General features: G+C 38.2%; 1 protein-coding gene across 1 annotated transcript; it reads left to right on the top strand.

Annotated features, from left to right (window-relative positions):
- Window positions 1-1,149: 1,149 nt before the first annotated feature.
- acmsd (aminocarboxymuconate semialdehyde decarboxylase) lies at window positions 1,150-11,542 on the top strand. Its single transcript, XM_084725551.1, has 10 exons — window positions 1,150-1,305; window positions 3,702-3,746; window positions 7,193-7,289; window positions 7,372-7,421; window positions 7,730-7,966; window positions 8,127-8,220; window positions 9,105-9,200; window positions 9,350-9,522; window positions 10,574-10,672; window positions 11,329-11,542. Exons 1-10 carry the CDS (start codon window positions 1,249-1,251, stop codon window positions 11,389-11,391), a joined length of 1,011 nt encoding a protein of 336 aa, XP_084581677.1. The 5' UTR covers window positions 1,150-1,248; the 3' UTR covers window positions 11,392-11,542.
- The last annotated feature ends 2,045 nt before the right edge of the window (window positions 11,543-13,587 follow it).

Below are 13,587 nucleotides of genomic sequence, written 5' to 3' on the forward strand. Positions count from 1 at the left end.
TAACATGTGTCATAGAACGTCTCAGGCCATTTTATTTATTTTGACAAGATTTCTAAAAGGAAAAGTGAGTATTTAGCATAGCATTAGCAAATGGAAAACTATCTAAAAATAAACAACATAACATCTAAGAAATAATTTAGGTAACGGGAGTGAATGCTGAAACTGACATTCCATATTATAATAAATGGAGAAAATAGAGTAAAAGAATTTACTTTTACTTTTAGAGGGGAACAGGACTGATTGAAAACCTGAGGAAACAACTATATTATTTATTTTAACCAACATGTTGTGGATTTCTGATGAGAAAATGTATTAAAATGTGTAAATTGGAAATAGAGTCACACAATAATACAAAACAAATAAGATTTCTGAAGGATTTTAATCATTTTATTTCAGGTAAAGTGTAGTGTCAAACAGTCAGTACAGCCTAAAATCCTATTTTTTTCACTGTTTTTGGTAGTTTTTTTTTTTTTTTTTTTTGTCTTTTATCTTCTTTTTATTTTTTAAAATTGCAATCTGGAAAAAGTGCAGCACACTTTTCTTGATAATATAATGTATTATACAGATACATTTAATGCATATCTATGCAGTTATTGTTCTGGGGTCAGAGAAGGCACGGATTTGGTGGAATGTCCCAACTAATGGAAAAAAGAAGAAAGATATCAGTAAGATATCAGTCAGCTGCTGCAACAGTACGAGATTCACAGTATGATACCTAATCTCAGAAAATATCACAGAATCTTTGGTTATGTCCTGAACAACATGAGCCTTGAAATATGTATAGAAATATGTATTTTAATAACACTAATACAGTGAATCTCAATTTTTTTCTCAGCCAAGGGCCCCTTACAAGAAAATATACTGGGTACATCATCATGTGGTCGGACTGGATGTCTATTTGAGAACCACTGCTCTGGAGGGCTAGAGGGCTCCACTGTGTGTGTGTGTGTGTGTGTGTGTGTGTGTGTGTGTGTGTGTGTGTGTGTGTGTGTGTGTGTGTGTCTGGTTTTAAGCTATAATATCCCCTCACGATTCAACATTTCAACAAGGTTGAATGTTCTCCCGTGACTAATGATTACTTGGTGTTTCTTTTATTGACGAGGTAATAAATGACCAGGGTGCACCAGCAGCCATTCACCTGCCGGTCATTGCTTCGGGGCGGAGAGTGAATTTGTCGAATTTGCGTCCAGTTACTGCAAGAAACCTCTGGCAGCAGACCTCCACGTTTTCCTGCTGGTAATCATAAGGATGAAGGTTGATATTCACAATCATATTTTACCAAAGGAGTGGCCTGATCTGAAGCAGGTAGGCACAGAGACACAAGCTCACTGAGGATCTGCAAGGTTTTTATAAGCCTGAGTAAATACACACAGTCTAAAGGCTGGATGTCACTTTGTGTGGTTGAGTGGGTTTGAAAAAACACGTCTTTGTTTGTATCAGCTCTTAGTCACTGAATTTAATGCTATTAAATGGCAGTAAGATAAAATGTACGGACATTCCCCGCTGGAGTGTCGGCAGGGAGTTAAACAGCTCACTCCATAAATCTGTGTTCTCTATGGATGGTTAAACTTTAATCAATAGGGGGCTCTGGCCTTGTTCTTGCCTGTCCTATCTGATCCTGCTCTCATGTCTCTGCCACTGTGGAGGCCTCGTATTAGCTAATGATTTCCCATGTTTAGTGCTGGACAGGAGAGGCAGTCTGCCCTCACACACCCCACAAGATTTCTTTCTTTCTTTCTTTCTTTCTTTCTTTCTTTCTTTCTTTCTGTTTGTTCAGTTGATTTAGTTTCTCCAGAGTTATGGTGTACAGTGTTCTTCCAGGACGGCACTTATCAAGACATACATGTACGTACTGAGGAACAAGGTGGAATAAGGGGATAATAATTTAGGATTTTACACAGAAATTGTACTGTTGTCTGAGTAGTTTAAGATACCTTTACTGTTGTTAGACTACTGTGGGGCAAACTTTAATCTACTTTGTCACTGACTGCCACACTTAGGAGTGAAACCAACCATTTCTATTAGCATTATAACGGTGCGACACTTAAAGGGAACCAGGAAGACCCGTGGTTTAGATTACATCCCACAAACCCTGTATTTACCCTGAAATTAAATGTAACAAAGGAGGAACTCATTTTGGTTTAGATTACATCCAGCATACCGAGTATTCACTCTGTAACTAAATGTAACATGGAGAGAACTACCACCACATATATATTAATAACTTGCTCTGTAACAGAAACCCTAATGGACTTCCTTTAGGATTTGGGAGAAGTGCTGCCTAGAAAACTAGTGTCAACACCAGTCACATGATATGATGATACGTTATAGGGATTCTTAAAGATTTTAAGTGCTAATTGAGGGCTGCACAGTAAAACCTATGAATTTGTTGTCAGATATCTGTTCGGTCTCATGATGATATTTGACATTAAATTCCTTGAGCAGAGATAAAGCAGATCACTTTATCTGTCCCTGGAGGTCCAATACAGTAAGACTTGATCCATTTTTCCTGAAACCTCCTTTTCTTCTCAATCATACAGTGATTTTTTCTTTGGTAGCTTATGCATCTCACTTACACATTATACTGCATTTATCCCAGAGCAGAATTCCTTTGTAATGTGCTACTCGCAAGGTGTCACTAGTTGCCGTGCAGCCAGTAGCTTTCTGGTTGCCTGACAGATGTTTATTTAGAGGGGGTTCAGTTTGACACAGTAACCAAGTGTTGTATTGAATGTGGGCTATTCAAAGTGTACAGGGGCTGCACAAAATGTGTCTGAGGGTCACCACTGGTCCACAGGTCACACTTTATGGACCCCTAAAACACATGAAAATGTATTATTGTAATGCAGGAGCAATGCAAAGAGAAGTAATGCATACTTTTCTGTATTGGACTTCTGGAACATGTTCTGTAGTAGTTCTCATAAAGTTCTAAAATTTAAAGATCTGGGGGACGCAGCAGGGTCCTCCAGCCGCACCTCATGGTTGTAACATATACAACAATGCAAAGTACAAATATTAAGTATGTTTTTTAAGTTTTTGAGCATGTCATCCTCTCTCTCTCTCTTGTCCTTGCCTGTCCTGCTTCTTTCCAGCTATCGCTATTGCAATAAAAAAAAAACAGAGGGCCAAGTCTCTCAGGACCCCTAACAGAACATTATGGTTACCTTCTCATAAACTCCACTCTTGAAATGGTGCACATAAAATTCACTTAAAGCTGCATAAATTTCACTGAAATAGCAACTTGAAGAAATAGATTCACACTTTTGAAAGAAGAATGTAAAGCCATTTCACAGTTTGAAGAGCTGAAGCTTCGCTGTGGCATCAACAAAGTACACAGTACTGCAGATCTGCAGGGATATGAAATGGGGCTTTACTGGCTGTAGTGCTCACGTAGATCATTTGCGACTTCATCTGTATGCAAAAGAGTCAACAGCCTCAGATGGCGTTCACTGTGAGTTATCCGGAGCGTTGGAGTGGATAGTCCTCTAGGATGAAGATTGAACCCTCGCAGATGGGATAACACAATCAATAAAGGCTTTTCCACAGCAGGATGCGTGTGAGATACCAAACCATGCCTATGTCACAGATTTTACAGCTAAATTAAATACCCCAGATATGTAATCTAAGGCATAATATGTGTTTTTAAGTGCATGACATTTCATCAGTTATTAAGCATAATGACTCTTTTGCATGTGTTCCAGAGGTATGGATATGATGGGTTTGTCCAGCTTCACCATCACTGCAAGGTGAGTGACAGTTTTTTTTCCCTTGTTTGCATGTTCAGGCAGAGCACAGGTACAAGAGCTCTTCTGCAATGTACCGCATCCTACACAGAGGGGGACGCAGCAGGGTCCTCCGGCTGCACCCCACCCTGTGGACCTGTCAGCCCCGTCCTCTCCATGTGAGCAGCTGCAGAACTCAGCACGGTGCCACTGCATCAGCGGAGAGAGATTCACTTCAGCACAATGCAGAGCCGCCCGGCAGCTGTGTGGCCGGTGCAACTTTAAGGTGCAGGCGCTGGCAGGGCTGTAGCTGAGCCACTGAGGACACTCAGGTCGCGTCATCTCTCATTCTCTCTGAGAATTTGGGTGTTATACACTCTAAGAAGTGAAGGTGCTAACTAGAACCATATAGGATTCTCTGGCTTGAGCCCTTTTTGGTTCCTACAAGAACCCTTTATATAGGCACTACCCAGAACCCTTTAAGGGGATTCTACTGAGAACCCAGCATAAAAGGTTATATCTAGAGCCATCTGTGAACGTTCCACCCAAAGTAGAAGAGTCCTTCTATGGTGTAATGGTTCCATCCAGATCACTCTCACTGGGTTCTTTTCAAAACCTTTCCACTTAAGGATGCCATCTAGAACCCACCCAAGGGGTTCAAACAAGAACCCTTTCATACTCCGAGGGTTTCATCTAGAGCTCCAGTCCAGGAACTAGGAACCTTTGGAGGAACCTAGTAGTGTTTCCACTGCAGGGACCAGGGTCTAAATTAAGTTTGTGGATCATTATTTTACAACCACAAAAGGCTCAGGGGTTAGTACTTACCAAAAGTACAGGACCTCTGGTGGTGGGGCAGCAATGAACATTTGTGGTTGAATATTTGTAGAATTTTGTTCCAGCTACCATTTTTTAAAATTAGCACCTGCAAACCAGTTTGTGTTCTGTTCATTGTGGTTAAACACATCAACACATGTTACAGAGGTTACAGAAGAGAACATTATGACAAATAATGATGCTTGTTCGTCATGTTATATGTCGTACAGTCACATGCAAAAACGATGTGTAAAAACTGTTTTTTGTTTTTGTGTCAAACTAATTTGCTTCCACTTCCTTCCAAAAAGTGTTCTTTGGATAAAGAAGGTTCTTAATGGAGCCTTTACTCTTACAAAGAAAACCTTTCTTGATAAAAGAGTTCTTCAGAATGGTTTTGGGTAGAACTCCAGCACTTCAGGAAGAACCATGTTGGAACCCTTATTTCTAAGAGTCTTTGTAGCTACAGGCTGATTCCAGCATTTCTTTTAGACACAATACTTTAAATCTGACTAGTTTTAGCAAATAAATAAACAAATAAATGATTGATTATTTATCCATCATAATATTATTCCTGGCAAGTGGAGAATCGGTGAGAATAATCACTTTGATAACCCACTGGATTATCTGACTATTATCTTGCTTAACTCATGGAAAGTTAATGTTTGGAAAATACATTTTTTGTGGGACAGAGACGTGTTCAGGAATAAAATGTATATTTTAAGAAAAAATGTACAGAAAATAAAACTCGATAGTTAAGGGAATACATCAAATGTTTGAAAAAAATATTAAAAGAATTGCAGCATCCTTCATGGTTTCTGTTAAATCTTATCAGGGATAGTGGATTTGGATTCAGTACCTCGATGTTTTTAAAATCCTGGCTGCAGCCTTGAGCGCTCGTTGAGCGTTTGGCATCAGTGAACTGCACATAAGGAAGAAGTGTTGATGCATTCAAACATAAGCCATGTCTGGTGATGAACATCTGTTAAGTCCTGATGCCAAAGTTAAAACAAGACCGATGAGGACTCCAAGTCACATTGTAACACAGTTTATTAGATTTTTAATTACAGCCATAAACAGAGGGAAGAAAAAACACTGCCCAGATGTTGTTTTTTTTATATAAGTATTTATTGTTTCAAAAACATTTTGCCTAACATGAAATTTTTATGCCAGATGTGGATGAACATCTTGTGTGTTTTCCATGAAACAGTGTAAATCAGCTGTCTGCTGCCATCCTGTGGATGAGTTTTGAAGTGTTATGAAATCCAAATGTCACATTGTCTCATGAGCTTGAAAACTGTAAATTTAATGAGGGGAATGAATGAGAACAAATGCCCAGTTACATAACACCACTTAGGCTGAGGTTTCCCTTGAATTTTCATGAATACCTCGGGAAAAAAATAGTTGCATAACATCACCATAAGCATTTCCTTGGGATGCTACACAGGAAAATCCTTTAATTCCTGTTTGTCCTTAACTAGTTTCCCTTATGTGCTGCTGGAAGGTCCTTCGTGACCATTATCAAATTTTAAGGGACACATAATTTTAGGAACAATTTTTTGTGGTGATAAAAGAGGAGGAGGGGATACCAAGATGTATTTTTTCAGGACAGAGAAAACCCACTGGACATTCTGAGAACTTGACATTAGCATTAGCAACTTTGTAGCTAGGTAGCCAAACCTTCACAGTTAGCTGTGTCATTTTATTAAAACGCACCAGTATTTTACTCCTGTTGATGTTTGTCTCCTGTCATGCTGTCACAGTAATACTTTCATGTTCCTTCAGTACTTTGTGGTTCGTTTCACAGCAGGTTTCTCAGAAGGATTTTGTCAGTTACATGCTGTTAAGTACGAATTAAGTAGACGCAGTCATTGTGTCCAGAGGTGAAAATTAGCACTGGCAAAACTCATTTTTCACTTTGAAAGAAAAAAATAAAAGTATGAAATGTTTTCTGTTTTCATGACAACATTTACTGAAGGTTGTAAAGGTATATCATCTATCTGTTAGCTAAATATCAGCGAATGTTTAATTTTCATGCTGGCTAATCTTTGGTGCTGGCAATGGTAAATTTGATGGAGACTGAAGAGGGACAAAAGTAACATGGTTTTAGTTTTTTCTTTCAAATTTTAACAAGGTATTTCTTTGCTCATTATATCTGCAAGAAATGCCCATGAGGATGAGGAAGACAGATGCAGATTTAGTAACATGGTCATTTGCTTGGAGGACTAACTGGAGAATTATTAAGTGTTAAATGCCAGAAATATTCTATACCTATTGTGTTGTATGTTTTGTTTTTGATTGATTAAATTGTTATATTTGTCCTGTATCTGTGTATCTTTTGTCCCGGCAGACAGGGGCAAAAGTAACAGTGGACAGTTTCCACTTCAACTGTATCCCACTCATTTAACCAAAATTTGACAAAAAAAAAATATTTGTATTGGTAAAGGACGTGTATGCAACATAAGACGTTTTAGGCAACGTTCCTACGTGAACCTCTTAGATTTGGGGAATAGTTTCCTTTTGGGACAAACTTAAGTTTGAAACTTTAGATGGTTTATGCAACAGGGCAAAGAACAATCTACCAAAGTGTCCAGACTCATTAAGGGAGAGATGAGGCATTTTAACAGACATTTTTTAACAGTGTTTACATTGTGTTTCAGGGTCAAGCACAGATGATGAAGGACGGGAAGCTGTTCCGAGTGATTCAAGAAAACTGCTGGGATGCAAACACACGCATAAGGGACATGGATCAACATGGTATACGCACAGACACGAAAGACACCAACATCACAGTGTTTCATCTTAATGATGACTAAACGTTTCTGTTTATGACCCTCAGGTGTCACAGTTCAAGCTCTTTCTACTGTTCCTGTGATGTTCAGTTACTGGGTAAGTGCTGAGCAGCTGGGATCAAAAACAATGCAGCTATTATGTTTTATTGCTGTGTGTTTAAGACCTGAAACAGTGTGTTGCTTTCTGAGTGAGCTGCACCTTCCCATCCCTGTTAGAAAAAGGAGAAAATGAAATTTTAGGCTTTTTGTGCAACACCACAGTGGCTTATATTGTTTGCAGAGCTTCTCTGGATTATTCTGCAGTCACAGAAGCATCAACACTAAGCTGAAGAATGATACCAATTTCATTTCAGCTTTCAAAGGTACAGCGTGTTTACCTATTTTAATCATATTTTTGGTTTACAGGCCAAACCTCACGACACACTGGATCTCTGTGGGCTTTTAAATGACAATCTGGCCCAGACAGTGCGTAGTAACCCCAAGAGGTTTGTGGGCCTCGGCACTCTGCCCATGCAAGCCCCTGACTTGGCTGTGCTGGAGATGAGGCGCTGTGTGAAGGAGCTGGGCTTCCCTGGGGTGCAGATCGGCTCACATATCAACAACTGGGACCTCAACGCCTCTGAACTCTATCCTTTCTATGCTGTGAGACGTTAAATATTGCTGTACATACTAACATGATAACATAATGTACCTATGATAACAAATGTACCTATGTTTATACCTCACTGACATTCCTTTGTATCCAGAGGTCAAGTTCTCCTTCATGAAAAAATGCTGAGCTTGCTGTGTGTCTTCCATGCAGGCAGCTGAGGAGCTGGGCTGTTCCATATTTGTCCACCCGTGGGACATGCAGACAGATGGGAGGATGGCTAAGTATTGGCTGCCATGGCTGGTGGGTGAGGGAGATGAAACAGATGATATTGGATATCCCCCCTGGTTGAGTCAATCAAAAAATAAAACTACAGTCACTTTATAACTGACTGACTGAAACCAACTAAACAAAAACTGGCACTGGCAGTATACACACTTTTTCCTACAATGATTAGTCAAATCATCATTGTATTATTTTGTAATTACTGGAACCGTTTTATAATCAGAGTTTAGCAAAACTTGGTTTAAAATGTGAGAATTCAGATTTAAATTTAAGCAAAACTCTGCTGCACAATTAAAAAAAATGTAAGTTATATTGTTTGCTAGCGAGCTAAAAACAAACAAATGTTATACTGTTTGCTTACTAGCTAAAAAAAAAGTTTTCACTTAAGTTATATTGTTTGCTAACTAGCTAAAAAAGTTTGTTAGTCCTCTCAGGCTACTCATCTCAAAGAGGCAGCCATTTTAAAAGTTAAACCACCTCAAATATAAGTTTAAAGGTAATACATGGTCACATTTTGAATTGGAGTTTAAAGTTTTGTTGCAACATATTTAAATTTAATCAAGGTTTACAGTGATGGTGCATTCAAATGCTGTCATGTTTATCATATTCAGGAAATGTTCTGTTCATGAATTCCTTGTCTTAATCATGAGTTCTTGAGTTTCATTTGAACACAGCATTAAAAACTTAAGAGACGTTTAATCTCTTAATTTTGAGATAACTTAAAAGTGATGCAACATAAATTCAAGTTAAATCATGATTGAATCTGCTTTAAAGATTAACTGTTGTTGGTGCAACCAAACCTTGCTATATTAACTCACTTACATTGTCTCACAATAACAGTTAGACATTAATTTAAAGTGCAGTTGATAAGAAACATTATGATTTGTTGTCTTTTCCATCTTTAAGGCATGCCGTCAGAGACAACCATGGCTATTTGCTCGATGATATTTGGAGGCATCTTTGAGAGATTTCCTAAACTGAAAGTCTGCTTCGCACATGGAGGTACAGAGCAGATGTTTCAGTGGTACTTACATTAAAGTCACAGCAGAATAAAATACGCACTGAGGTGTCAACTTCAATCTTCTTACTTCACACTGAGTTAAAGATGCAATGAGCCAGTTAATGCTTGGTGTTTGCTCATCTGGTTACAGGAGGCTCTTTTCCCTTCACCGTTGGTAGAATTGAACATGGCCACAAGGTCCGCCCCGACCTGTGTGCAGTGGACAACAAGAACAGTCCACGGAAATACCTCGGCTCTTTCTACACCGACTCCCTCGTCCACGATCCCATCGCCCTGAAGCTGCTCGTCGATGTTATTGGAAAAGTGAGCCTATATTCTTTATTCATTGAAAACACACACAAACACACAAGGTGCTCATGTTGTGTACATTGAGAAGACACAGAGGGAGTATTGCTAGTATTGATGCACATGGAGAACGTGTGGGTAGTTTGGTCACATTGGCATTTATTTCAGTAAAATCACTTTAACACTGGCTATAAAAGCACAGTATTGTTCTGTTGTGTGGAAACATGATGCTACTGATGACAGTTAATTCTTTATTCTATTCTTTATTTATTTGGATTCCTGTTAGCTGTCAGTCTCTGGCACACTGTGTGAGGAGAGACAGAGAGACGCTGTGGTTATATTTAATTTTTTAAAATCAAAATTATTGTGAGGGAAAATGCATGTCCCTACCGTCTCTCCCAGTTCTACTGATTTATCACTAAATTGGTGTAGTATTCAGGTGACAGTATGCCTGAATAACAACAGACTGGATTTCTTTCATAAAAGAAAGTGGAACATTTCCTTTAAATATCAATGCCCTTTTCCAGATGTGATCAGTCTGATCAGACCATTGTGTAATTTAACACCAAGTAATTTAGTGGCTTCCTTAATCAATATTCCATCTATAGACAAGCTGAGAGCAGCAGCATTAGCCAGAACATTCCTATTGCTAAATGTGTTTAATTTTGGGGATGTTCAGTACTAATTTAATCATTTTCACCCAATTAGCAATATTATACAACTCGGGCTGTAGTGTTTCTCTTAGCTCTGCTATAGTTGGTGATGCACAGAACAGAGCTGAGTCATTGGCAAACTTAACAACATCAGCATTTTTAACAGCATATGGCAAATCATTTATAAAAATTGAAAATAAGTGGCCCCAAGCAACTCCCTTGTGGAACACCACAAGATATATTTTTGCCGTCAGAAACACTGCCACTGAAAAACACGTGGCATTTCCTACCAGAAAGGTAACAAAACTATGACCGCTTTCACTGATTTGACAGAGATACTGTGGGTGTTTGTAACTGAACGTGGTCACTAGATGTTCAACACTACAACTATGAACATGCATGTATTCGTCTTTCAGGATAAAGTGATGCTGGGAACGGATTATCCTTTCCCGCTGGGCGAGCTGCAGCCGGGGTCACTGATTGAGTCAATGGATGAATTTGATGACAAACTGAAGGTAACAATATTTTTCTCTCCTTCATTATTACAGTACTGTTACCTCAGATATGAATTGACTCTATAACAAACGCTTATTAACAGCAGTGCAGAGGACACACTTGACCTTTCCTGAGTCCTGCTCTGTTTAGCTCTGTGCTCCAGTAACAGTAGAGCAAACTTCGTCCCTCAATCTTTTACCTGTGTAAGTGACATATAGGGTCACATCTTAAGTTAGCTTATGTTAGCAAACACTGGCTAACTAGCTAGCTAATGCTAGCTAAAACTAGCTAATGATTTAGCTAGCTAGTTAGCTAGCTTTTTGTTAACATTAGCTAACTTAAGATGTGATCATGTTAATATATGCCGCATTTACAGGTCTTTCAACTAGGTCCATAATTTGATTTTCTTTTCAACATAGGTGAACTTAGCACATAGCATATCTGAGCACAGAAAACAGGAAATGAGAAAGTTGACTGAGGTACTGAGCTTGCTTAACTGCCATTGGAGCACAGCGAGAGAGGGGTGGGACTTCAACAACATCACTTAGTCTGTAGAATATTACAGCCATCCCAAACATTTTGATGCAAAGACATGGTTTTGATTTTGTAGCTTTGAAACTTTAATTGCATAAATGAATGAATGAATGAGTTTAAAAAAAATGTTTTTGTTTTGCAGGATAAACTGCTTGCTGGAAATGCGCTGGAGTTTTTGGGCCTAAAACGAGAGCAGTTTGAGTAACATGAAAATCTGCAACACCCAGTAATTCAGTGCAATGTCTTTATTCAAATATTCATGTTTGGATTATTGAAAACCACCGTGGACAAGCTTGGATTGTAGATACAATTTTATTGTTATTGATATAATAAAGTAATTAAGTATTTTACTCTCAGTACTTTGTAAATTGCCTTGTTTGTTTGAATTCAATATGAAATATAAGTAAACAAAAACGTAAAGAGTAGCATGTGATCAAATTATACTTCTGTCAGATTTTTATACTGTAATGGTAAATATAATGTAATTTCCTCCTCTGTCAGACGTCATGTGTCCATCATTGACCTAAAGCCTATAAGATGTAAATGAACAATAGAATTATATGGCTTCCCCATGATGTGACCAGTGGAGTTGCAGAGTTCTTGTCTTCCTTTAAAGGTCCAGTGTGTGAGATTTACGGGGACTTATAAGCAGTGTATGTCTCAAATTTGACTATAATAATTATAAAAAAAACTTATTGGTGCATGATCACCTGAAAATAAGAATGGTTCAGTGTTTGATATTAACCATGGCCACAAAACGTGTAGGTGTCTATCCCTGACTCGTATTTTCATTACCTTTAGAATGAGCCATTTATACCTACAGAGGGTACAGGTCCGCTTCCTTGGAGTCCGCTATTGAACTGCCAAGTTTCTACGGAACCACAGGAAGGACAAATCAAACACCGGCAACAGAGAAAACCTTTTGAGTTTTTCGCATGTTTCAGTTGGTGATATGAGGCTGACTGCTGTCCCTCTTGTTAGCAAAATAACCAAAATGCATCTCCCTTGTTAAGCTAAAGATGTTAGTCTAGTCTGCCTCACTCAGTGATCCTTTATATGAGGTTTGAAGTTGGAACATATGGACCCAACCATGGCTCTGAAATATCAGTACTAGTACTAAATCTCTGGTGTTGGCTGAGATGCTGAATTAGCAGACTGATTCTCGTTGTTCTGTCTGTTTCATCTTAAAAATACAGAAAATTCCTGAGTTAAATCACTAGTGAGCAAAACAACAGGGGTCCATCCCCCTGTTAAAAATAATAATCATGTCCTGTATGCACTGCTTCTTTAAGATTAAATATATCTACACTTTATTCTTACACAAGGTCATCTTTTGGTTATTTTCACTATCAACGGAGAGTTTCTTTTTGTTACTGTGATGAGAACATAGTTGTCACTGACCTCCAAATGTTACCACTCAGTGTTTTCAGGGACACATTTGCAGTCAGTCCCAGTATTACAAAGGACACACATGCAGGGCTGCTCCAGTTGTCTTTCTAAATATAATCCACAACAGTTGCCTCCTGTTAATGTGATCCCTCATCTCTGAACAATGAACAGACTCGCATTTCTAAAAAGCTGCACTAATATGTGCTCCGCTTCAAAGAATGAGTTATGCAAGGATTCCTGTGATGTGCTCATTAACTCTGCTCATAGAGCGTATTCCTGTTATCTATCCTGACCAGTGAATTTAAATGAAATGCTACAAATGCATATTAATGATTTTGTGCAGAAAAGACTCATCTTTGACACATTCCACCTTGCCAGCTTTCTATATATACAGGAAAAAAAAGATCTCTGAAACTAGAAAGTGAAGTTAATATTACTAAATACCAGGCAGGTCTGTGAAACATTTTCAGATTCATTCATTTAAATTATCATGATATAAAATATATATGATACAATATATGGTTTTTTGTTATTTTTCGTTCCACAAACTATTTCCTTTCCACTTAGAAATCAAGAGGTCTGTCATATTCAAGTCTCAGGCTTGGCCAAAAGTTATTTTTCTGTTGTTGGAGGAAGGGACATTATAGTCTATGCTTTATGCAGCGTATGTTCTATAGTGATGTAAATAGGGCTGCAACTAGCAATTATTTTCATCATCTATTAATCTGTCGATTACTTTCTTAATTAATTGATCATTAATCAATTAGTGGTTTAGTCTGTAAAATGTCAGAAAATGGTGAAAAATGTTGATCCACAATTTGACATCCTCAATTGTCTTCTAATGTCCAAATCCCCAAAATATTCAGTTTACTGTCATAAGGATCAAGAATTTTTTTATTGTCATTTTCACTGTGCATTTACATATACAAGTGAAATTTCATTTCTTGATCAGAGGTGTAAAGAATCCAGAACATATTCATATTCGAGAAGCGTAAAGTCAGAGAATTTGGAC

This window comes from Lutjanus erythropterus, chromosome 8, assembly GCF_056507025.1.
Source record: "Lutjanus erythropterus isolate fLutEry1 chromosome 8, fLutEry1.hap2, whole genome shotgun sequence".
NCBI lineage: Eukaryota > Metazoa > Chordata > Actinopteri > Lutjaniformes > Lutjanidae > Lutjanus > Lutjanus erythropterus.